The sequence below is a fragment of the Eurytemora carolleeae genome, unplaced genomic scaffold (genome assembly GCF_000591075.1).
Source record: "Eurytemora carolleeae unplaced genomic scaffold, Eaff_2.0 scaffold645, whole genome shotgun sequence".
Lineage (NCBI taxonomy): Eukaryota > Metazoa > Arthropoda > Copepoda > Calanoida > Temoridae > Eurytemora > Eurytemora carolleeae.
Window position 1 is genome coordinate 144,419 of NW_019396538.1, and position 27,762 is coordinate 172,180.

The window sequence follows — 27,762 nt, forward strand, 5'->3', positions numbered from 1 at the left end:
ACGCCTCAAACCAGCTTTCACAGCAGATGATGAGGCTCCAGTAGAACCTCCACGCCCGGGCAGACCCCCACGCCAACCTCCTCCGGTTCCTCCTGATCCCCCTAGACGTAGAGGACGACCTCGGAAAGCTGTTGCAGAAGCCTAGGCCGTTGCTCCGCCAAAGAGAAAAAGAGTAACTTTTAACCTAAAACCAAATATTTTACACCCAGGCCAAGGCTTCAATGTTAAAAGAGTTTTTATCGCTAGCCTCCGTCTTCATTCTCCGCCTTCAGCCTTCGACTTCATCCTCCGGCCTCTCCGCTGGGTGGGGGGTAATGTGGAAGACGATGCCTGGCCGCCTTAAACAAGTTCCACAAGTTTCAACGGAATGAGATAGAATGGATACGGGGCATTGTACTGACGGACAGTCTACACGTTTGATATCGAGATAGACTCATGTTCTGAACCCTCTAGTAATAAGTTATAAGAAATATATATACTGGAAGTTATTTATGCGTTTTTTTTTAGAGTCTGACCCACGTCCTCCTATAATATCTACAATTAACTATTAGATACTACAATTTCAAAAAGCATCAAATAGTGTCTATGCAAGGGTAACAACCTTCGTGCTGAAATTCTTAATCATAAATCGGATTTTTCTCAGGCCACAGTGTCTCTGAAAAGTAAGTTAGTTTACCCTCAAATTACCTAAATAAGTAAACAGTCCCTTTAAGAGTACCGTTGTGATTCGGGAATGTGAATGTTAGATTGAGATACACTGGAAGTTTTGTCTTCTTTCCCTTTAATTATTTGTTTATTTTGTTTATTTTGTTTATTTTGTTTATTTGTTTATTTTGTTTATTTTGTTTATTTTGTTTATTTTGTTTATTTTGTTTATTTTGTTCATTTTGTTTATTTCGTTTATTTTGTTTATTTTGTTTATTTTTCTGTCTAGAATGGCAAGAAGTCTCCAGTAAGGAAATTCAAAGTAGTTGAAAACCGCAATATTCTTCAACTTTAAAAAATGGTTGTTTTTCATTTGTTTATTCTCCTACAGAGTTGTTTTTCTTCTAAATTTACTTTTGCTAAAAAGTTAATAATGTTTTAAAAGTTAGAAAGTTTGCAACCCAACCTAACTTAACTTTTTTTCTAATTTAAAAGTGGTGGATTATGGGGGGGGGCAGTGGGAACCCCCCTTGGTTTAAAAAAAATATTTTAAACCGCCTCTGACTTTTTTCCCCAGAGGTCATACAGAAATTACCAGGTTTCAGTCGTTCCCTGTCAAATCTTTAAACCCTTGCAAAGTTTAATTTTTAATAAACATGTTTAATAATTGATTAAATAGACCCATCTACTTTAAACTATTGATTAATTGATAAACTTGACCCCTCTACTTGAAAACGCTAAGTGTCCAGGTATTCAAGTAGAACAATAGAGCTAGCGGTCATCACGGATCCGAGTATCTTTATGGAGGTCAAGGTAAACTTCTTCTTAATCTTGGCAATAATCTTAAATCTATGTATTTACTTTAACTTGACGTTAAAATTTAAAAAAAAATGTTTCTGAAATTCCACGGGTAACGCCGGGCACTTCAGCTAGTAATTTTTATAATAATTTTTTTTATTTTGAGTTAAAGATTTTTGAAAAAAAATATATTTAGGCAAGAATGCTCCATGGAAAAGGGAAAGATAAAGATGTTATAACAGAAGTGTACAGGTAAACTCCAAACCAAATATTACAAGAAGTGTACAGGTAAACTCCAAACCAAATATTACAAGAAGTGTACAGGTAAACTCCAAACCAAATATTACAAGAATTGCACAGGTAAACTCCAAACCAAATATCAAAAGTAGTGTATCCAAATCAAAAATTACTAGAACTTAAAGAAATTTACAAGATATAGTTTATAAATGTATTTTTGAAAAATTGTAGTTTGATTTTGTTTTCATTTTATACGCGTTTTTAATTATGTTTTTAGATTGATTCATGAATTAATGAAAGCTGCAGAAACGTTTCTTTTACATCCGGTAAACAATATTATATAACATCAAACTTATTTTAAAAATTGCCTTAAATACTAATAATAGGGACCATTTTTGAGCATGAAGTTATTAAATATTGAATTATGGCCAAAACAAAATCAGATAATTTCCACCAATTGCCTTTGGTTTTTTAATTTTTAATCTGTTTTAGCTATATATTTTACTTACAAATTTCCTTTTATCTAATTTTAATCTCTTGAGGGGGAGGGGCAAAATCCTGTCACACTATTTAATTTTATAGCAAACAATTTGCGTTCTATTTCCTGTCCTTCAAACCTTAAACCTAAAGTCACCTCATGTTTTACTGTACATGTTTCAGACAATATCCCGCCACGGAGGATTTAAAATAAACATCAATGGAGTCAGAGTTCTAAAGGTAATTTTACTCATTCTTAGAATTTCTAGTTTTCCTTTCCAAGGATTGATTCAGCCTTGTTGTAGTATTGTGCTCGAGAAATCTTTTCATCGGAATGTTCCAAAGATTTCTGTGCACGGTAAATTCAAAAGGTGTTGTTTTTCATTAAAATCCTTCTTGCTGTTTAATTCCTTTACTAAAAACCTATTGAGAAGAAAAAAGCTTTGATTTTCGACTGTGCAACCGAATAAATTCGGCGTAGAATCAAAACTAGAGGAGCTATAGGGTCACAGAGCTGTCAAAGAAATTAAGCATAAATTAGTTTTGGTCACAAAATCAAATTTTCAAATCCCTATTTCATGGCAGCGAGATTTCAAAATTTGAATATTTATTTAACATTTGGTTGCAAAGATAGGATAGACAGGAATAAGAAAATCAGCATTTGTGGCAAAGACAAAATTATTTTGATGTTTTCCTCATGGTAGATAGGAGTGTGGTGTGTCTTCATTTCTGAAGATGTATGGTCAACTCTGGGCAAATCCATTACAATTACATATACTTGTGTGCAAACTATAGAAATTAGTAAATCTTTGGAAATTATTGGTTGGTTCAGACTTCTTTTAAATAGTTTTTTTTATCTATAAACCTAAAAGCTGATAAAAAATCTAAAAATCCTATTTTTAAGAAACTATTAGACAACTCCATCCTCTTCTTCTATCAAACAAATCAGAAGAAAATTGTTTTTGAATCAGATTACTCTCAGTTCGTTATAGAAATGTCCTGATAGATATATTTTTCAAATTCAACTTTCTGAAGAGGAAAATTGAACAATATTGTGTTTACTTTTAAAACATATTGCTTCATGCGTGTAGGTCAGATATAAAACGTCTTTTAAAACAAATTGACTGCTTCTTTTCATATCTATTCACTTTTTGTATTAGAATAATAAGCTGATAGCATATGAAAGAAAAAAAATTGTTCGATTGTCTCCATATTCTAACAAAAAACAAAGATATGAAATTTAAATCAATTCCCAATAAATTGGTACACCATGTAAGATGTGTATAAGCCATTTTTTGGTCAAAATAAAATGAATGGATATTTTTCCAATTTCAGCTGTTAACCGTTGCTCTTCAATCGGCCTATCGTTCTCTAGGACGGACCCCACTCTCTTTTGTTGCTATTTTATTGTTACACCCTGTATTTTCAGGTTTTTATTAAACACTCCCTTTCGATGCTATTTTGATTGTTACACCCTGTATTTGCAGATTTTTGATGAACACTCTCTTTAGTTGCTATTTTTTTTTGTTACACCCTGTATCTGCAGGGTTTAATGAACACTCTCTTAATTTGCTATTTTTATTGTTTCTGCAGGTTTGGGGCGAGCTGGGGAAAATGTCTAAAAGAAATCTTCTTTTATCCGTTCTGCATGATTTAGGAAACTACTTAAAGGTAATCGTTCTATCTGTCTAACTTTCTATCTACCTATCTATATATCTATCTATATATCTATCTTTTTATCTATCTATCTATTTATCTATCTATCTATCTATCTATTTATCTATCATCTATCTATCTATTCTTTCTTATCTTTCTATCATTTCATCCATTTATTTCTTTTTTTGGATTTTTACAGAAAATATATTTGCATTTTGTATCTAGGCAACTGACATCTATTTATTCTAACATTTACCAATATTTATCCAGATATAGATCAAGTTATGTATTCAGCTACATATCCAGCTATATATTCACTATATATCCAGCTATATATCAAGCTTTATATTAAGCTTTATATCCAGGAATATATGCAGCTTTATATCAAACTATATATCCAGTTATATCCAGCTTTATATCCAGCTATATCCAGCTATATATCCAGCTATATATCCAGCTATATATCCAGCTTTATATCAAGCTATATATCCAGCAATATCCAGCTATATATCCAGCTATATATCCAGCTATATATCGAGCTATATATCCAGCTATATATCGAGCTATATATCCAGCTATATATCGAGCTATATATCCAGCTATATATCCAGCTCTTTATCCTATTTTCCATATCTGTCTATTTATCCATCTTTACATTTATCCATCTATACATCTATCCATCTATCTTTTTTTCCATCTATCTTTCTTTCAATCCACCATTTAAATTTGCATTTATCGATCTAAGCATCTACCTATTAATCTATCTATATCCATCTACCTGTCTACTCATGTATAATCTATCTAGCTATTTTGTATTCACTTTAATATTTTTTCCCCAGTTATTTATCTAAATATCAATCTATAAAACTAGCTATTTAACTATTTATCTATCTAGCTAGATATCTACTAAATAGTGCCCAACTCGGATGACTTTCAGAAATAATCTTTATCCAACAATTCTGTTAAAATTAAAAGAAATCTAGCATGGTCTTGAAATTAAAACAAATTAGAATAGTATATTTAATTAATAACCGAGCCAGCTGTAAACAAAATGGTCTTAAATTTTCCTTGTGATGCTTTTAACTGTTTTAAATGAATTGAAAAGCCTGTTCAAGAGTTCTTTACAGGGACTGTACTTGTAATTTCAAGTGACCCTCCATTTAAAAAAATGAGAGGCATGCCTAATTTAAAACGGTACCCTAGAAACCTTAAAATGATCATTAATGTAGAGGATTATTTTTCACATTAAAAAATGTATAATTCTGTTCATTTCTCCCTTGCTTCTTGTGCAAGATTATTTATCAAGACCGGGACCCTAAACAGCATTAATCTATTTCAGATTATTATTCAGCTCTGGGATGCTAATCAGCAGTGGAATGCTAATCAGCAGTGGGATGCTAATCAGCAGTGGAATGCTAATCAGCAGTGGGATGCTAATCAGAACTTATATATTTCAGATTATAAAATCAACACTGATCTATTTCAGATTATTAATCAACACTGATCTATTTTAAATTACTAATCAGCACTGATCTATTTCAGATTATCAAATCAGCACTGATCTATTTCAGATTATCAAATCAGCACTGATCTATTTCAGATTATTAATCAACACTGATCTATTTAAAATTACTAATCAGAACTGATCTATTTCAGATTATCAAATCAGCACTGATTTATTTCAGATTATTAATCAACACTAATCTATTTAAAATTATTAATCAGTAATAAAATGCTTATCAGTACTAATCTATTAAAGACTATTAATAAGCACTGATCTAGTTCAGATTATTAATCAACACTAATCTATTTAAAATTACTAATCAGCACTGATCTATTTCAGATTATCAAATCAGCACTTATCTTTTTAGATTTTAAATAAGCACTGATCTATTTCAGATTTTTAATCAGCACTGATCTTTTTCAGATTTTAAATCAGCACTGATCTATTTCAGATTTTAAATAAGCACTGATCTATTTCAGATTATCAATCAGCACTGGGACGCTGACCAGCACAGCTATGACGGGGTGATTCTCTTTACAGGAAATACTAATTATACGGATGGAGATGGTGAGATCAATTAAAGTGATTATTTACTTATTTCAACATAAAAATAGTAACTATTATGAACAGACTAAACAACTTATTTTGTTTTGTTTTTGAGTTCGTTAAAGCAAATATGGGTTAAAAATGTGATATAGTGTGATATGTAGATATAGTGTGAGAAAAGCAAATGTTTAGAAAAGAAAATTTTGAAATTTGTAAAACTTCTCAAAATTTTGTAAAATCTTTTAAAAGTCCAAAAAAGTGCACAGCATTAAAAGGACAGTAAAGGAAAAATGAAAGGGGGTATAGACTGAAAGCTAATCACTTTAGCTCTCGATCGCGACCCATGAAAGTTTTATCTGATGTTCCTATCTNTCCATTTATATTAAAAGACAGCTATAGTTTAAATTAAGTCATATTCCATGCAGAATTCTTGCAATAATTCTGCATACATATTACATTGCTTTTGATATAAGTTTGCAAGCTTCATTTTATACAGGGTTGCTCGACATCTTCACTCACTACATTTAAATACAATGATACTCATAAAACAATGGAATTTATAAATATTAATTTATAATTTTATTAAGTGTATTTTCTTAGTCCAGCTTGTTGTTGGAAAAGAGTTTTCATGAAAGGATTTGAGTTGAACTATTTCCAAGGGTTTCTCTCGAAAGAAGAAATTATGTTTTCTTTCAAAAACTAATTTACTATTTCTTCCTTCAACTCAGAAATTCTTTTCTAATTAATTGTTGAGCTAGATTGTATAATAAGTTTTCACTTCAATAAAATTAAAACTGTCAAGAAAGTTATCAAAACTCAGCCTCCCCCCCCCCGCTCCACGAACAATTTTTACCGCTCCGGTCCTGGGTACCATGAACTAACTACCCAGGACTAGATGTGTTTGGGTTTTATAACTTTAATTTTGGTTTGGTTTATAATTCAACGATTTTTAGATTTGTTTTGTACTTTTTAAAGCTAATACGCTCCGTCAACAAAAAGAATAAAGATCGAAAAATTTTTGTTTAACCAGCTTTAAAACCCAGCGTTGCCTAGAGTACTCATAGTCACCCGCGCTTGGTCTTAAATTACGATGTTAGCCATTTTCCCCTGTAAAAGTTAACCCACTCAACTTAAATCTCAAAATTAAACCAAGAACATTCCCGTGGATCTGCCGAGTTCCCTAATCAAAATTTGAGGCTAATCGATCAAGGTGTTCCTAAGTTGTTATCGGATATCCAAACAAACAGAGATTACAACGTTACATATATACATAGAATCAAACCAAACAGTTAAATAAGTGGATTTACAGATATAACTTGGCTTTCATTTCAGGGCGCTTAACGCTTATCTTTAATTTTAACTTTTTTATTGTTGCATTTTCTCTTCTAAATTATCAAGCAATATTAAAAAAATGTTTGCGAATTTAGCATTTTTTTCGTAGATTTTGAAAAATCAAAATAAAATTAAATCAAATTCTTTATATTTTGACCATTCATAAATCTTCCTGGGGTTATCATGGTCACACAAAAAATTGGGGTTGACCGGTTCAGCCGTTTTCACGTTTATTGGTTACAAACAAACAGACTAACAGACAAGCAAAGTTTAGACAGACAAACAATATATATATAGATATAAATGTAGATGATATACTGTGGTCTGTCTGAGAGATGAGAAGTAGTTGAACTATTAACGGAGAGTTAAACTATCCTGCGCTGGTTTAATCATATCTTTGCGGCTTAAATAACTAGTTCAACTACGTTTATTAATTTCCAACTCTGGTTAATATGCTTCACCAAAGATAATTTTGACATAAAAAATAACTGTCTACAATTTTTTGGACCAACAAATCTGACGATCAGTTAAACACGAAGGGGGGGNAGATTTATTTTATTCTCTCAAAAACCAATTTCAACCCGTTAATCGAATTTTATAAAAAAAAAGGTCTGCCAATTTTTTTCAGCCGTTTTGGCGGCCATAGCTTTAAACATATAAATATAAATATATATACATATATATATATATTTATGTGAGCAAAGAGGTTTATCATGTAGATCAGAAATATAGAGTAAGATGCTCAATAGAAAAAGCTAAATTTTAGAGAAAGAGTCAACTCAAAGGAATTGAGTTTTTGCCACAAACTTTAATTTTTAGTGCCTACATCTTTGTAGCATGATTGCGTAGACCTTTGAAATTTTGAACTAAAATTTCTATTAGAACAAATAGTCTAAGTTTGAAATATTATAGGTCTACACCGTCAGGTTGCAAAGGGATTAAAACATCTAAGTATAGGCAAAAACTTAATTCTTTTTTTGTGAATGTGATTTAACAAATTGAATGTTTTTGTATTTTGTATTTTATTTATTTAAAATGCATTCCATTTATATTAAAAGACAGCTATAGTTTAAATTAAGTCATATTCCATGCAGAATTCTTGCAATAATTCTGCATACATATTACATTGCTTTTGATATAAGTTTGCAAGCTTCATTTTATACAGGGTTGCTCGACATCTTCACTCACTACATTTAAATACAATGATACTCATAAAACAATGGAATAAAAAGATGCAATTATTCGGCGATTATAAATATGTAGCAAAAGCCTAACTGCAATAAGTTCTCTTAAGTCTGTATCGTACAGGTACAACTCGTGCTGACTCTCAGCTATAATACTCAGTCTGTATCAATCCAGATAAACGCTCTTGTATAACTCAATATGTATCGTACAGATAGAACTCAATCTTCAACTGTAGATTCCTCAATACTGTATAATACAGATAGAACTCAATCTTGAACTGTAGATTCCTCAATACTGTATCGTACAGATAGAACTCAATCTTGAACTGGAGATTCCTCAATACTGTATCGTACAGATAGAACTCAAGCTTGAACTGGAGATTCCTCAATACTGTATTGTACAGATACAACTCAATTTTGAACTGTAGATTCCTCAATACTGTATCGTACAGATAGAACTCAATCTTGAACTGGAGATTCCTCAATACTGTATTGTACAGATAGAACTCAATCTTGAACTGTAGATTCCTCAATACTGTATAGTACAGATAGAACTCAATCTTGAACTGGAGATTCCTCAATACTGTATCGTAGAGATACAACTCATCTCGAACAGGAGATTCCTCAATACTGTATCTATCTTTCAAAATATACTCGAGCTGACACTCTGTTCTCTTAAACGAGACAAAGGATCTTGTTCATCTGACTTTATTTTCTTGATATTAAATTAATGAACGTAATTAAAGTAAATTGTAATACATGGCCATGATATGGATAGATATGTCTCCTCAGAAATTAACCAACGTAATAGGGTACAATCTAATCTTAACACGCAGTGTGAAGATACAAATATATGGTTTTATGTAGTTATTAACAAGCGTAGTTAGGTTACACTTATACAACGTAATATAAATATGGGGCTTACTACGATATTTATTACAAATAGAATACATTTAAAATTAATTAAATTAATTATTGTGCGGGGAACTCAGACCCATTTTACTAAATAAATTGATTATAAAACTTCTGGTAAAAATACGCGCTTTATCACTGTAGTAAATGCCCTGCTGTTTTAGACCCGTTTCAATCCAGGTACAACTCAATCAGGAACTCAAGGTTCACACGAATATCATAGCAAATATCAATCCGGAAACGGCTTAGTCTGTATTCTAAGGTATCTGTCCCACAGACATAACTAAATCAAGAACTCAAGATTCACATGAATACCACAGCCAATATCAATCCGGATACGGCTCAGTCTGTATTCTCAGGTATCTGTCCCACAGATATAACTAAATCAGGAACTCAAGATTCACAGGAATACCTATAGTCAATATCTATCCGGAAACGGCTCAGTCCCAGTCTCAAGTATCTGTCACACAGACATAACTAAATCAAGAACTCAAGATTCACATGAATACCACAGCCAATATCAATCCGGAAACGGCTCAGTCCCTGTCTCAAGTGTCTGTCCCACAGACATAACTAAATCAAGAACTCAAGATTCACATGAATAACACAGCCAATATCAATCCGGATACGGCTCAGTCCCTGTCTCAAGTGTCTGTCCCACAGATACAATCAATTTAATCCCAATCTATATCTATCCTTCAAGACAGTGATATAGGACACTTCTCTTTGTTAACCAAAAAAGAATATCTCTCACACTGTAATCAAAGCGGAGTATTATCGCAACTAAATGTATTTTGGGTTATATGAAACAAGTTAAGTGAATCGACGTAATAACAAGTACTACGCCATTAAATACAAACGTGATCGATCACAGGTTTACGTATTTATATTCAGTGTAGTTAAGCCAAATCATGCTACGTAGTTATTTACAGCGCAGTCAATATAATTAATAATGTACAACGTAGTTCAGGTTTACAGATATATGCGATATTTATTACATAACAACATCAAATCCTCAAAAATTTGATTCAAAGTCTACGATCTGAATATCAAAGGAATTGAGTTTTTGTTACCAACTCTAATTTTCTAATCCCTATATCTTTGCAACCTGACTATATATAACTTGCATATTTCAAACTTAGATTATTTGATATAATAGAATTCATAGATTGAAATATCTAAGGTCTACAACATTGGCTTGCAAAGATAAAGGGATTAGAAAATCAGAGTTTGTTGCAAAGACTCAATTTCTTTGTAATTGCTAGCGGATTATATGGACAAAACAGTTTGTAAAGATTGCAAAGGAATTCACCTCTGAATTTAAGAAGAAGAAATAAATAGTTGAAAATTTTAAGTTTTGATTTCAGTGAATAACTTTCAAGCTTGTTCATATTGCAACAAGAGAACTCCATACTAGCAGATATAGAGAATAAAATATAACAACATTATACAGGGTGTCCCACCATTACAGTTGAGAGACGATTTAAGGGTTGTCTTTTTTTCATAGCTATGTAAGATAAAAGTGTGTAATGTGTATCTAAAAAAAAGGTTATACGATTTTAAACTTTTTAGAAAAAAACACCATAGTATGGAAAGCTAAAGATATCATTAAATAGCTATCAAACTTTTTATTCCGAAAAAAAGTAAAAATATTTTTAAAAGTTCAAAATTAAATGAGAAAAGGTAAAATGTAAACCATTTTCAGGCATAAAACTGTTTTATACTTTTATTCTTATCTGATTTTTTGAAAACTTGTTAGACAACGTCTCTCAGAGATCGCAAAACGAATTGGACAACTGATTTCTTGAAATGTATGTAGTTCAACTAACCACACCTAGGTTTTTATTAATGAAATCTGACTTCACTGTCAACCATTTCCATTGCATGCATTTATGGGTCTGTAGAAACAAAGTGATTAAATACTAAAGTTGGATGACGACATTTTATGTCCCAAGTATTTAAAAATTATTGATTTTAATTTCTAAAGTTCTAATTGAAGACGACATTTACATGGGTCTTTAGTCTATTTTTTCTAGTCGTTACTTTCCAAAAGAAATCTTTTCATGCAATTATTTCCAAACCAAATAAAACCTTATGGCCCAACTTGTCGTCGTTACTTTAGTCTGTTCCACTTTAGTATTTATTCACTTTGCTGTAGAAAACGGTTTATATCGAGTTATCTTCGCAGATACATTGGATGGAAATAAAAGTATTACAATTTTGATATGGTTTGTGCTATACCCCAGTTCATATTGCTTGGGCTTTATCTTTTAAACCAAAAACTTAAATTTAAACATTCACATCTTTCTTATTTTAAAAATGGATAATTTTTAGTTAAAAAAATATATTTGACTTAAGTTTTTTCTTGATTTATCTAGACTGTAAGATTAGAACTTTATCTGGTAAATCTGTCAGATTCGATTGTACAAAAATCTATCCATAAAATCCCAACAACATATCTAACTATTGATTTCTGTAGACATGCCAATATAAAAAGTGCAAATTCTTTAAATTGCAAACTGACTGAGAAATTGGCAACAAATTGACAAATTACGAAGTTGTAACACTGTTTTCAACTTTTACAAGATGGCCGGCTCAGTTAGACTTTAAACACAAAGAAAACAAATATTAGTGCAAAAACTTGTTTTGTAGAAAAAATAAGGATTTCAAAGTTTCTTTTTTTCGATCAATCAATAGCTCTTCCGGAAAATTTGTGTTTTGAAAACAGGAAAATAAAATGAAATAAAAGGAACTTTATTAAACTCCTTCTTTTTCAGTTTAAATTTCTTTTGGCTCAATCTTTTCTGAGTTCTGAAACTGGAAAACATTAAAAAAGAAACAGTGAAGAGTTTGCTTAACATTCCGTCTTTCATCCCTGGTCTAATGTAATTTCTTACAGGATGAACAAGTTCTAACTTTTAATCTTTCCTAATATATTTCCTTTATATCTCTTAATGGGGGTTTGAATTGCTCTTTACTTTTGAAAGTATTTATTGTGGAGCCCCCTCCCTGGCCTTGAATAATAGATACTGTATTACATACAGAAAATTTCGTCTTACTTTGAATTCAAAAATGAAATCTGCCAATCTAATTGTTTAATTGGCTTTCTTTGTCCTTCCATTCTTTCTCCATCCTGTCCCCACTTTAATCCTCTTTCCACTCTTTTTTCTCTTTACATTCTTTCTTTCTCCTTCCACTCGTTCTTACTATTTCCATTCTTTTTTTTTCGTTTTTCGTTTTTTCTTTCTATTTCTTCCATTCTTTCTTCTTCTATTGTTTCTTTTTCCATTCTTTCTCCTTCCATTCTTTCTTCTTCTATTCTTTCTCCCTCCATTTTTTCTCCTTCTATTCTTTCTTCTTTCATTCTTTCTTCTACTATTTTTTCTTCTATCACTCTTTCTTCTTCTATTATTTCTTCTTCTTTTGTTTCTCCTTCCATTCTTTCTTCTTCTATTCTTTCTCCTTCCATTCTTTCTCCTTCCATTCTTTCTTCTTCTATTCTTTCTTCTTCTATTCTTTCTTCTTCTATTCTTTCTTCTTCTATACTTTCTCCTTCCATTCTTTCTTCTTCTATTCTTTCTCCTTCCATTCTTTCTTTTTCTATTCTTTCTTCTTCTATTCTTTCTTCTTCTATTCTTTCTTCTTCTATACTTTCTACTTCCATTCTTGCTTTTTCTATTCTTTCTCCTTCTATTCTTTCTTCTTCTATTCTTTCTTTTTCCATTCTTTCTTTTTTCTATTCTTTCTCCTTCCATTGTTTCTCCCTCTATTGTTTCTCCTTCTATACTTTCTACTTCCATTCTTTCTCCTTCCATTCTTTTTCCTTCTATTGTTTCTCCTTCTATACTTTCTACTTCCATTCTTTCTTTTTCTATTCTTTCTTCTTCCATTGTTTTTCCTTCCATTCTTTCTCCTTCCATTTCTTCTTTTTTCGTCTTTTTCTTTTCCATCTTTCTCTTTTCTTTCCTCTTACTTTTCCCCCTACTTTTTATTTTCTTTTCTTCATCTTTTCTCTTACCCCCTACCCTCTCCCCTAACACAAGTTTCATGGGTATAAGTTGTCTAGATTGATATATTCTAATAATAACTTGTGTAGAAGAATCATAGATTAATAACAAAACAGATAGAACACTAGATGTCGTTTTTTTTCAATATTTAGTAGTTTTCCGTTCACAATAACCCTGAGGCAGAAGCCAAAAGGATGCACAAGCTGCGTTGAATGAAAAGACAGAGAAAGAGCATGCGCGTAAATACTTTGGGCTACTGCCTCAGGGTTATTGTAAACGAAAAACCCCTAAATCTTGAGATTACTACATCTAGTGTGTATTATCTGTATTGTTATTAATTATTAAATAGTTTCTATGTATACATAATACATATAGCATTATCAATTCCAACCTTTGCACTGACTAGCTACGTATGCATACATTCGCGAATCGATACAAATATGATTGTTGCAAGCATTTTTTTTTCATTTCATCAATATTACAACCATTTCAGTTTTAGAATTTCGAGTGCTTTGATGTCAGTGTATCCCAAAAGAAGTACATATTTTGAAAAACAAATGTATAGTTTATTTTCAATTTTAAATATGTTTTTGCACTCTGCGAGTGCGTGGCACACTAAGGAGTAGGGTTTGCATTGAACGAAACGTTTTGCAAAAAAATACGAAAATTTCCGTTCGCATTTCGCAAACTTTGTTTTGCAAAATTTTGCATTTTTCCATCAAAATGAATGAAGCGAAAAAATGCGAAATTTCGCGAAATTTTTTTCGCTGAAATGCGAAATGCAAAAATTTTGTGAAAATATTCTCGGGGGAAAAAAATATAGCTGCAACAAATAATTGCGCAAAAAAGCTTGTGGAATTCTCTGCTTGAAGTTTTACTATGTCATATTAATAATTTCTCTTCCTTTATTTTTATAAATGTTTGATGAAGAGAATTTTATTTCTCTAGCATGTTGTTAAGCTAAATTTTTTCATTTTTCGTAAAAATTGCGAAACATTTTGGCGTAATTTTTTTTGCGAATAATCGCGAAAAGGTTTTTTTTATTTTCGCCGTCATGAGATATTGTAATTTCAGGTTCACAAAAAATGTTTTATTTCTGTGCCTAGGTGAGTTTGATAAAAAAATGTTGGTGAAAAAGCGAGCTGTGGATTGTACAAACTGATTTTAAAAAGAAAATTTTAGTTAAAAATTAAACCTCAGACTAACAGCTTATGATTAAAAAAAATTTCGAAAATCTTAATATTTTTTATACTTTATGAACGAATGAATGTGAGACGTGAAAAATCGAAAATTTGAAAAATCCGTGAAATCGATTTTCGACCTCCGCTCAAATAATTGGTTGTAACAAAAAAAAGTATGAGGCCTAGAAAGAAAGCATTTACATCATGAAAAAACTGAAATAAAGAGCTTTTTAGTGACACCTTGATTGTAAAAATTATCGAAAATTGTTTACTCAGTAACTAATCCTGCACAGATTTTTCTGGGACACCCTGTATATTTACTCAAGTATTTATTGGATAAAAGAACAGATGGGAATTAGAACAAGGATTGATCATTAAAAATAATGCACTTTTCTTATTTCCTTTTTTTAGTATTAAAGTGTAAAAAACCTTTTTAGGGGGGGGGGTAATATGTCCCCAATTTTCCGACTAGTAAGGGGCAACAGTTTTTCCAACCATGTTTTGTAGAAAGTAAAATTTACTGTTTTTTAAGAAAAAAGTTACCAACAAGAAATTAATTCAATGAAATTTAAATTTTACTAAACAAAATTGAAAATCAACAAAGAAATAGATTAATAAACATCTAGAAGAAAAAAAGGTTCCAAGTTTGTATATTTAAGACTAACAACAAATACGCAAAAGTTTATGTAGATATAATTTGTCTGTTTGTCTGTTTGTATCCAATAAAGGTCGTTATTTTGGCCGGTCAAAAACTGTGCTTAATAACCCAGGAAATATCATTGTTTTATAAGTTATGATATAGTTTAACCAAGAACTTAGGAAACATCAGAAGAATTTAACAAATGTCGTCTTGACTATTCTTCAATGAGTTTACTATTACTAAATTTTAGTAGTTGTAAATATAAATGAATAGCCATCAAAAATGCGGAGACAGTTTTAAAGAGCTTCCATATAACTATTCAATTACTAAACTAAATATCTGTAGCATTTGATTTCAGTAGGTTTAGAAAATGACATTTTTAAAATTCTTTCAAAGTCTCCAATATGTTATATTTAAGATTGCAGCACATTACTTTTATGTTAAATTTCAACAAAATACTCCTTGGAGTTTAACTAAACTATAAAAAGAAATAAATAAATTTGAATTTAAATTTTTAATATTTTCTATAGAATTATTTTATAAAGTTCAAGGTTAGTAAGTTAATCAATAAAACAATTTTTAGTTGAATCAATATTAAGAATAATAATAATGTATATTATATATTCGAAAAACTTGTGTTTTACTTAATTCTAAAACTTAAAAAGGAGCTTATCTGAAAACCATAAAAATGGTTTAAAGTTTATACTTTACAGAGAGATTTTTATAGATTCAATTTTAAGAAAAATGCAAAGTTAAAAGTGGATTTCCAGGATTTTTATTCCCCAGTCACAGTTTTTAGTTTTAGTTTTTAGTTTTCGTTTACTTTCCTTTCTTTCTTTAACTCCGTATTCTTTGCTTCAAACTTTCTTATACATTTTTTTCTTATTTGGATAGTTGGATAATATAAAATTTTATTTTTGAATCTTTTTAATAAAAAATGTATTGAACTTTATATTGCCCAATATCACCATGTTATTGGATGCAGAAATATAAAAAGTTGGAATTTAAACCTTCTAACATAGCTTATTCAAACTTGATTATTCAAACTTGATTATTCAAACTTGATTATTCAAACTTGATTATTCAAACTTGATTTTTCAAAGATATCGTAAACCAGTATAGTAAACCAGTATGGTACACCAGTATTGTAAACCAGTAAAGTAAACCAGTATTGTAAACCAGTATAGTAAACCAGTATTGCAAACCAGTATTGTAAACTAGTATAGTAAACTAGTATTGTAAACCAGTATTGTAAACCAGTATTGTAAACCAGTTTGCAAAATTGTGGAAACTTTAAATCGTTTTTAAAAAACGCTCTAAAAAACTAGTTTTTTTCGTTTTTTAAAATGGTTTTATCATTTCTAGAAAAAAAGATGGTTCACAATGAACGAACAATTCGTTTTGAACTTTTTAAAAATGAAAAACGAAACGACGATATGATCAATTTCTTAAACAAGTTTTATTTATCGAGAGAACGATTGTTTTACAAAAAAGTGAAAACGATCCATCCGTACATAAATCTTATCCAAGTCAAAACGATCCCTCCGTACATAAATCTTATCCAAGTGAAAACGATCCCTCCGTACATAAATCTTATCCAAGTGAAAACGATCCATCCGTACATAAATCTTATCCAAGTCAAAAGCGGACACTTTAAATAATAAAATTATTTTATTGAATTTAGGGTGATAAAGATTTCAACTACATTTATCTTATTAATAAGATTTTAGCTATGAAGGATGCTTTTGCTATAGTTTTAAGCATATACGTACAGACGAATACAACAAAATCAAAAAGGAAAAAAAATTTAATTCAAAATGTTTTTTCAATATTATATCTTTCAGATAAAATATTTTTCTCAATTTTTACCTAAAAAAACCTTGCAACTTTATAACTTTTATTTTATTTTTCAAAAATACGTTAAAAATGAATAGCTTTTGTGATTTTCCCCTAAAGATTATTGTAGTTCTTATCTTATTTTGTCGCAGTATTGAGTTTTTCCACCACATCTTCCTGAAAAAAGAAAATGTACTGTTTATTTAATAATTACAAAAAACATAATTATGAATTCCAATTTTTGTTTTTCATTATTTTCTTTTCATCATACACTTTAAAAATATTAAATTTAGGTCTTCGACATCATGCTAAAATAAGAAAATAAACAAAAACAAATAGTAATGGTTTTAAAGTCAAAATGGTGATGAAGGGTAATTCTGAACGTTTTTTACACCCCCTCCCCCCCGTCCCTCTCCCTCCTGTCAGAATATTTGTAACAGTTTCTTTACAGTGACTGTCCTGTTGTGTCGAAAGTGCTGTTCGATGGACCTGGGGTCGACAAGAATATGGGTCGACTTGTCGCTCATGAACTTGGACATCTACTAGGAGCTGAACATGATCAAGATGTTCAGGTATACTATGATCAAATAAAGAATATGATCATGAATAGTTGGATAGACATAAACAGTTAGGTAGACATGAGCAAACAGGTAGACGACTAAACAGTTTGGTAAACGTGAAAACATATAGGTTTTAGATTTAGATATAAATAGACAGAATAAAATTAAAATGCAATAAAGATTTAAGAAAAATTTACGTAATTTAACTAAAATGTCATCAAACTTATCAATCAAACTTATGATGTATTTTACTTTGAAAATACTGATATAAAGTCACGCAACCTCGACTCTATATTACGAACACAGGACAATCTAGAATGATGAATTTGGTGTTTTTAATACTTACACAAAAAGAATACAGCAGGACTGTCAATAAGATCACCATCAAATACAAAGGAACACAAATCTTTAATTTATCTAAGGTTAACTTTTTAATTATTATTTTACAACAAAAAGTGACATGAGAAACTTACAAGGCAATCAAAGATGTCCCACTAAACATCTGATGTCCTACTAAACACCTGATGTCCCACTCAGCACCTGATGTCCTACTAAACACCTGATGTCCCACTCAGCACCTGATGTCTTGCTAAACATATGATGTCCCACTCAGCACCTGATGTCCTACTAAACACCTGATGTCCCAGTATAAACTTGATATATCACTAAACACCTGATGTCCCACTAAACACCTGATATACCACTAAACACCTGATGTCCCACTAAACACCTGATGTCCCACTAAACACCTGATATACCACTAAACATCTGATTTCCCATAAGTTTACATCAAAATTGATAAAAAACAGAATTTAGAGATTAAAATATTTAATAGAAAAAAAGTTGGAATGGTAGAAAAATATTTAGGATTGTTGTGTTTATAAATATGGCAAGTAAGAGGAATTTTTTACTTCTTATTTGGGTTTCCAGCAAAATGGGGAAAGATTTTTGCAAAAATTTTGCATGCCGCTTGTAGAAAAAAATGCAGACATTTTTGCAACTTTTCACAAAATAGTTTTTTTTGACAAAATTCCGCATAGTTTTTACTTTCTTTTGCACAATTTGTATTCATGAAAGTTTCTGTTTGCTTGAAAGCCTTCTCCTAATAGATTACATAATTCTGTATTAGAATAGGACGGATTGTAAACCAGGACAGCATATCATGTCTGTCAGTGTTAATTCATCGATGAACACCTGGTCACCCTGCTCTAGGTAAATATTCATCTATATACACCTGGTCACCCTGCTCTAGGTAAATATTTATCAATGTACACCTGGTCACCCTGCTCTAGGTAAATACTCATCTATATACACCTGGTCACCCTGCTCTAGGTAAATATTCATCTATATACACCTGGTCTCCATGCTCTAAGTAAATATTCATCTATGTACACCTGGTCACCCTGCTCTAGGTAAATATTCATCTATATATACCTGGTCACCCTGCTCTAAGTGAATATTCATCTGTATACACCTCGTCACCCTGTTCTAGGTGAATATTCATCTATATACACCTGGTTACCCTGCTCTAGGTAAATATTCATCTATATACACCTGGTCACCCTGCTCTAGGTGAATATTCATCCATATACACCTGGTCACCCTGCTGTAGGTAAATATTCATCTGTATACACCTGGTCACACTGCTCTAAGTGAATATTCATCTATATACACCTGGTCACCTTGCTATAGGTAAATATTTACCTATATACACCTGGTTACCCTGCTCTAGGTGAATATTTAGCTATATACACCTGGTCACCCTGCTCTAGGTGAATATTTACCTATATACACCTGGTCACCCTGCTGTAGGTAAATATTTACCTATATACACCTGGTCACCCTGCTCTAGGTGAATATTTACCTATACACACCTGGTCACCCTGTTCTAGGTGAATATTCATCTATATACACCTGGTCTCCATGCTCTAGGTAAATATTCATCTATGGACACCTGGTCACCCTGCTCTAGGTAAATATTCATCTATATATATACCTGGTCACCCTGCTCTAAGTGAATATTCATCTGTATACACCTCGTCACCCTGTTCTAGGTGAATATTCATCTATATACACCTGATTACCCTGCTCTAGGTGAATATTCATCCATATACACCTGGTCACCCTGCTGTAGGTAAATATTCATCTGTATACACCTGGTCACACTGCTCTAAGTGAATATTCATCTATATACACCTGGTCACCTTGCTATAGGTAAATATTTACCTATATACACCTGGTTACCCTGCTCTAGGTGAATATTTAGCTATATACACCTGGTCACCCTGCTCTAGGTGAATATTTACCTATATACACCTGGTCACCCTGCTGTAGGTAAATATTTACCTATATACACCTGGTCACCCTGCTCTAGGTGAATATTTACCTATACACACCTGGTCACCCTGTTCTAGGTGAATATTTAGCTATTTACACCTGGTGAGAACCACCAAAAAACTGTGGAATAAGAAAACGACATTACATCAATCTGTAATGGATCTTATGTTACAAAGCAAATAAATTAAAAATCTTCTTATGAAGTAAGGTAAAATAGACTGTCTGCAAACTCTATAACTGCGATGCCTCACGTTTATTGGACTTTAAAAAGCAAAACTTATGTTTTCTTCTTTAACAGTTTTCTGGTTCTAACTTCGTCAACCTATTTGAAATAAATTCGTCCTTCTCTTTCGAAGCTACTAAGAACTTTGACGAGAAATAAATGTTTAAATTTTGAATTTAGATATTTTAGGGACGCCATAGATAAAGTTGTCGCTGAGAGAACAATAGATGGAAACTGTTTCATCACGTGACACTGTAGATTTTATAGCAAAAATAAATCTTTTACATCACTTTATTTTGTGTAAATAATATCTTTATGGGTATATAATGGTAGAATTTTTTATTCAAACACTAAAGAAATATAAATCTTAGAATATATTTTTTTTCTAAATAATCATTTCCATTAATTATTTTACAATAAAAGTATGCCTAAAATTAACAATGAAGAATTTTGTGTTCTGAGAAGCATCATGATTTGTGGCATTTATGCACAATGACGATGTGTCCTACTCAGAATATTGGCGCAAATAAATAAATATTTTAAATGTCATTTTATTAAGAAATAATGATGTTAAAATTTCAAGCAGAGGGAGACCCATACAACTGTAGAATAGGAAGACGACTTTAAGATTTAGGGGGCTTGAAAGGGAATGTTCGCGAAAAATGAAAGGGGGTATAGGGTTAATTCGATAAAAAAGCGCTTTTGATCGCTTCTAATCTTACTTCTATGTGTTGCGTCTATAAGGAGAAAATTGTTAAAAACGACTAATACCAAAGAACGTAGTATCCATACAAATTCAGGAAGATGCAGCATACGACTTAGACCGTAAAAAAATCTATTTAATTTCAAACAAATCATTCAGATATTACACCCTATGGTCATCGATTATCTTTCGCCACATTTGTACATAGTTGATTTTTCATAATATGTTTTAATTGTTATGATCTATAAGTTACTTAAAAAAAACATTTATTCCTGTTTCGAGGATTTTTGGTAATGAAGACGACATTTTTATATTTTCCAGGAATATTCGAAAACAAGTTGGAAGCTAAATGTTATTTAAAAAAATAAAAGTGTCTTTTAAGCATAAAATTGTAAAAAGTAGATTCGCAAACTTTAATTAGCTTCATTCTATTTTTTTCATTATTGAAATTGTATACAAGAGCAAGTCTGAATATAGGATAGCAAAACAATTTTTGAACGCTTTTTACGACCCTTTCTGACCTCTTGGTGTTTACTACCATTTATGCAATTATGTAGGCCTAATTCAGATTCCTAAACAGTGTGCAATTCTTCTGTAACTTGGGTTTGCATGGAGTTACATGTGCCTAAGTCGACTGTTTTTCATTGGGTTACACAACGCATTTTAACCCTATCAAGACATCTTGCTGATGAAATGGTCAAAATTAGTTTTCTTTTTTCTTTTTAAATTCAGAATATAAATAGGAACAGGAATCAATGCCTCATCTATTTCTTTTCTTTTGGATACCCTATAACCTGCAGTTGCCTGAAACTGAAATCTGTGCACATTCAAAATGTTTTTAGTATTATATTTGTATGTAAATACATGGATTTTATTTCCAAAGAATGAGGTTAATGGTATTTTAAACGTTTAAGGAATTCGTAGCGGTTGTAACCATTCTTCAGAGAGTTTGTTTAAATACATCCATCATGCTGGAAACAATAGCTTGACCAGAAATTCTGTTAGTCTTGGTCAAACGTCTACAAAATAGCGATGCTACTAAATTTTAAATTTTTCATCTTTTCTAGGCAACATCGACGCAAAAACATTTGCAATATTCCAAATTTACTAAAACGGTAAGCATTTTTTTGATTTGCAGCTAGCTGAACTATTTCTAAAAATGTAATCCTCGAGATGTTTAAGGATTTATCAGTGACTAGCTGAAGTACTCGGGGTTGCCCAGGTTTATACTATTTTTTATAGTCATAGTTACACCTGCCGTTACCTGCGCATTGTATTAAATCATGGCCTTAGCCTGGCTTTGCCAGTGAATTTTCGACTTTTGTCATCTCCGGGGTACCGATGGAATCCTTCAAAATAATTCAGCCAATTTGGTCCAGCCGTTAAGCCAGCTTTAGTTAACATATATATATATATTTATAAGAAAAAGGAAGGATAAAAAGAAATAAACAAGTTAAAAGTTGTAAAAAAATATTAACGATCGTTCGTTGTTTCATTAACAAAAGTAGGTCGTTTTAAATTTTTGATGATCGTTAACGATCGGTAATGATCTTTTTAAACAAAACACATTTTTTATACCTTGAATCCTTGAATCAGAAATTCCTTGGGTCAGAAAACATTCAGGTTATTTCTCTCGATAAAAAAAACCTTTGAAGACAACATTCACAAACTTATCTTTTTTTCGTTTTTCGTTTTTCATTTAAAAGTTTCCAAAAACTATCGTTTTCTTCTAAAAATGAAACGATCGTTTTTAGAAAACCAAAAACGATTAACAACTATTAAAGGGACTGTAAAGGAAAAATGAAAGGGTGTATTGGCTGAAACCTAAGCATTTTAGGAGTGGATAATCATGTCTCAAGAAATTGATATAAAACTGTTTCAAAGGAATTGAGTCTTTGTCACAAACTCTGATTTTCTAATTCCTATATCTTTGCAGTCCAATGTTGTAGACATTTGACATTTCAAACTATGACTTCCGCTAGATCAAATAATATAAGTTTGAAATATCAAAGGTTTACGACATAGGGTTCAAAAGATATAGGGATTAGAAAATCAGAATTTGTGGCAAGGATTCAATTCCTTTATACGAAAATTTACATGTACAACATTTCTAAAATCGTAGGTTTAAACAGATCAAATTCAGCAAATAGTAAATACGCAACCAATCTGAATGTAAAGAACTAGAGTTTAACTTTTGCAAAGAAATAAACAAGTTAAAAGTTGTAAAAAAATATTAACGATCGTTCGTTGTTTCATTAACAAAAGTAGGTCGTTTTAAATTTTTGATGATCGTCAACGATCGGTAATGATCTTTTTAAGACAAAATATATTTTTTATTACTTGAATCCTTGAATCCTTGGTTCAGAAAACATTCAGGTTATTTCTCTCGATAAAAAAAACCTTTGAAGACAACATTCACAAACTTATCTTTTTTCGTTTTTCGTTTTTTATTTAAAATTTCAAAACGAGTGGTTCGTTCCCAAAAGCTATCGTTTTTTTTCTAAAAACGAAACGATCGTTTGTAGAAAACCAAAAAACGATTAACAACCCTAGCTGCAGTACTCAAAACTTTTAAGAGAAATAATAAATAAAAGTTAAAATATTTCGAAATATTATAACTTTGAAATATCAAAGGTTTACACCGTTAGATTGTAAAGAAATAGGGATTCGAAAATTTGAGTTTGTGGCTAAGGCTCAATTCCTTTGACACAGTTTTTTATCAATTTCTCGAGACAGTTTAAGCTTTCCTCTAAAATCCCTTTTCGTTTTTCATTTCAGTTTTGGAAAATTATGAAGATTTAAAAAAAAAATATAGCCCATCCCTACTGTAATATTTAGCTCATTGGAAGACAGGTTTCTAATGAAATTCCTTGCAAGACAACATTTCCCAACTAGGCATGCACAAATTCCTCGCAAAAACCTTTTAAGGATTAGAAATTTGCAAAGTTTAACATTTTTTCAAGTAATATATATTCTGCAGTTTATTAGGGTTTAAAGGAATTGCAAGCGTAATTCAAGGAACCTTCTTCAAAGAACCTTCTTCAAGGAACCTTCTTCAAGGAACCTTCTTCAAGGAACCTTCTTCAAGGAACCTTCTTCAAGGAACCTTCTTCAAGGAACCTTCTTCAAGGAACCTTCTTTAAGGAACCTTCTTCAAGGAACCTTCTTCAAGGATCCTTCATCAAGGAACCTTCTTCAAGGAACCTTCTTCAAGGAGCCTTCTTCAAGGAACTTTCTTCAAGGAACCTTCTTCAAGGACCTTCTTCAAGGAACCTTCTTCAAGGAACCTTCTTCAAGAGACCTTCTTCAAGGGAGCTTCTTCAAGGGACCTTCTTCAAGGGAGCTTCTTCAAGGAACCTTCTTCAAGGGACCTTGGATATCTTGTTTTTACTTAGTCAGACAAAGTTTTAAAAAGTTTTTTTTGTGTGTCACTGTGTCTATAGAGGGTTCTTTAAATTACATTTACAGTCCCTTTAAATTAAAAACATTTTTTAGTATTTTTGAAAGCCTTGGCTGTTAATCTAAACCTGTTTAGTTTGCAGGTGAGAAAGGCCTGCACGATGTCCCCCTAGCCTGGGGGGGGGGGCACGAAGTCCCCCTGCAGCGAATGAAACATTTGTCTCCAAGTATGATTTAATGATATTTTAGTTTGTTGTCTCCAACAATGAAGTATGTATAACGAGTGTTAAGACTAAGAGATAAAATTGAAATAATATAAAACTTTTATAATTTGCCAAATTTTCGCTTAAAGATCAAGTTTTATGATTAATTTTTTACTTGATTTTCACACTTCTAAATTCAGTATTTAAAACTGATCTTTATCATACAAAGGAATTGAGTTCTTGCCACATCAAACTCTAATTTTCTAATACCTTTATTTTTACAAACCGATTTTGAGATTATTGATTTTTCAAACTATAATTATTCTGTTAGGTCAAACAGTTTAAATTTGAAAGGTTTACACCATCAGGTATAGGAATAAAGAATATAGAAATTGAAAATTTGAATTTTTGGCAAGAATTCAGTTTCTTATGTTTTTAAAAGCATTAATGTCTAAACCTAGAGCAATTGGTGACTAATCGTTAATACCGAAATGGTGCTCATCTCTAAGTTAAATTGAGAAGCACGAGGTTTATCTCTTTACATTTTCTTGTATTTATAAACACTCCTAGATTCCAAGTCACAACATCAATTGTCACGCATCATTAGACTTAAAACGATATTAATAGGTTAAATATTTGCAGTTTACCATTCTTATATCTACACAGGGGGCTTGTTCTTCTCATATACGTTGATCGCAATCATATGGGGTGTCCAGAAATTAGTTGCTTAGATCTAAAATAGATTTCATAAGAATCCAAATATTGCAAGGTTCTACGAGATGAGAATTTGGATGATCACTTCTTAAAAACTAAAGCTAAAAAGTCTAACTAATAACAAGGGGTGAGTTAGGTGAGTTAGTGAGGTTCCCACACAAAGTTAACCCTGTCTTGAAAATTGATGCAAATATTTATAGCAGTCTGGATCTAAGTGATTTATTAATATTCAGTTACTTCAAATTATTTTAATTTTATTAGTCACAATAATTTTTTCATCAGAGATAACTTTTTATGTTTTCTGTGAATTTTATCAAGGTCCTTATAGTCATTTAAAGAGTTCTGCGCATGTCCAAATCAAACTTTCCTCGGAGTAAAAACTGTAAAGATATCCTCGTCATTCTATAAGAATTAGTAATTTGCAGTAGTGGTTTCACTGATCCACAAAATTGATCACGTTTAGAAAAATGACGACATTTACCTTATCTTTTCTTTCAACAATCTTCAGAATTTCTGGACAGTCTGTCTAAGTATGGATCAAGAGGTGAGGTTTGAATCATACTTTAAATCAACACTTTAGGAGTCAAGGTTAAGCTCTTTTCAAATATATAATAATACAATTTTTCTGATAAGCAAAACTTTTGAAAAGAGCTACTTCCATGGATTCAGAATTTAAAACTCTATGATAAAGGACATTTTAACAGAATTTAAAATGTATTTATTAAAAGTGACCTAACGTGAATATTTTAATGGACTGGAGACGGAATTAATGGTTACTCTTCATTTAAAGAATGGTTGCAAAACGTGACTTGCGAATTTATACTGCATTGACAAAGAAGGAAAAAATATGAATTTATCTTTTTCGCGGTAGAAAAACGGCGATATCTTCCACATTGTTACTCAGATACAGGTTAATGGAAACCTCTGTTAATTAGAAGTGACTTGAAATAACGTGAACAAGCCCTTTAATAAAATACAATTAGATAATTTTGATTGAGATTTTGATTTTTCCATCTATATATAAACTTGGCTTGTCTGTCTGTTTGTCTGGGTGTCTGTATGTTTGTTTGTATCCAATAAACGTCAAAACGGCTGAACCGATCGGACCCAAATTTTTTGTGGGACATCACGTGACCACAGGGAAGGTTTATAAAATGATAAAATAAAAAAAATGTGTTTTAAAGGTTTTTAATTTTGTAAAAAAATTTAAATTCTTGAAAATCGCGAATTTTTTTTTTAAATCCGCAAAAATTTGTTCTTCTTTGTTTTAAAACATGTTCACAATTTAAATAGAAGATGGGCGCGAAGCGCCCTAAAAGCCTAGTATATAATAAAACTATAGAAGGGAAAACTGTTTATATTACAAATCAATCTTAAAAAAATTAGTTATTTAAGACAAATTTGCAATTATTGGCAAAATTGAGAAAATGTTGGCAATGTTTGGCAGAATAAGAAGATATTTGTTACCGGTAGATTGACTTAAAGTAATGAGTACTTTACGTCAATTTACTCCTATTTTATACCTCCTCGTGGTCCCCTTATACTGCTCTTAACCCCTCTTTCTTTCTTTCCCTCTCCCCTCAAGTTACTAATTGTTTAAGTGTTAACCCGCCTCACAGCACAAACAAACTCAACTTTGTAAATATAAACAAGAGACAACAAAACTGGGAAAATTAAAATTAAATTCTCATCCTTGACCAGGTCCACCCAATCAACAAACATAAAACCAACAAACAATCCAAAAATATGTAAACAAATACGCTTGTAAGTTCAAAACAAAGAACTTGAAAACAGTTCAACAATTGAAGAAAAAAAACAGAAAATAAGATTTTTGGTACTTTTTATACTTTCATGTGGAGTTATATAGCGTAATTGTATTAATATAATAATGACAAGTTTATATCTCTTCTGCAGTGGGTTTGATCAAGCGTTTACTCATAGGAGAGGAAAATAATCATCTAAACATTAAAAATTATTCTATTTTAATTCATTAGACAGAAATATTTATATATTTATCTTTTTATTTGACAGCTTTCATTCATTTGTTTACGTGTTTATTTGTTCGGTTGAAGAAGAAGGCTTGCTGGAACTCAAGGCCGAAATAGAAGGTAGTCAGTAAACTATATTAATATAAACGCATCCCCACTGCAGCTAAACCTATTTTAAAATAAAATTTTGAGCCAAATATTTGTAAAGAGCATACACACCTGGTAATTATTAGATATAACATGGTAAAGTGTAAATTAGTAATGGTTCATTAAACTCCGAGATATAACTAACTATGTGAACTCCAGTAGCAATATTAAAGTTGCAAGCAAGAATGTTTGCACCGGGAGCATAAATGGAACTGAGGGGAGAACTTTTGAATTGTGGAAATTAAGATCAATACTCATAGAGAATAGAATATATAGAGAGGAATTTACTAGAAAAAAGTGTAAATCGGCCATTTTGTTGTACTGTTTCCATACTGCAGCTGTACTTCACATATTTATGCTATATAACCTGTTGGGCCCTGGAATATCATTTTATAGAAAATCTAAAATTATTGTTAAAAGAAAACCAAATTATGAAATAGGCTGGTTTCATAATTGACCAATGATCATTTCACATAGACTCTATGCCTTCCACTTTACAAACGATGATTTTCCGTTATAACTATAAATCAAAT

The 27,762-nt window shown here is 31.2% G+C and overlaps 1 protein-coding gene and 1 long non-coding RNA gene across 2 annotated transcripts in view; both read left to right on the forward strand.

The window, feature by feature from the left end:
• Nucleotides 1-5,913, forward strand: part of LOC111705106 (uncharacterized) — a 9,534-nt gene extending 3,621 nt beyond the window's left edge. Inside the window, exons 5-11 of the mRNA XM_023477548.1 lie at nucleotides 935-957; nucleotides 1,395-1,458; nucleotides 1,640-1,695; nucleotides 1,958-2,006; nucleotides 2,341-2,397; nucleotides 3,751-3,828; nucleotides 5,797-5,913. Of these exons, the coding sequence (XP_023333316.1) occupies nucleotides 935-957; nucleotides 1,395-1,458; nucleotides 1,640-1,695; nucleotides 1,958-2,006; nucleotides 2,341-2,397; nucleotides 3,751-3,828; nucleotides 5,797-5,898 (429 nt within the window). The 3' untranslated portion in view covers nucleotides 5,899-5,913. The remainder of the gene's footprint in view (nucleotides 1-934; nucleotides 958-1,394; nucleotides 1,459-1,639; nucleotides 1,696-1,957; nucleotides 2,007-2,340; nucleotides 2,398-3,750; nucleotides 3,829-5,796) is intronic.
• Nucleotides 5,914-14,329: 8,416 nt separating this feature from the next.
• LOC111705104 (uncharacterized) lies at nucleotides 14,330-20,369 on the forward strand. Its single transcript, XR_002765948.1, has 4 exons — nucleotides 14,330-14,404; nucleotides 17,407-17,527; nucleotides 18,645-18,727; nucleotides 20,265-20,369. It is a non-coding gene; the product is annotated as an uncharacterized LOC111705104 (long non-coding RNA).
• The last annotated feature ends 7,393 nt before the right edge of the window (nucleotides 20,370-27,762 follow it).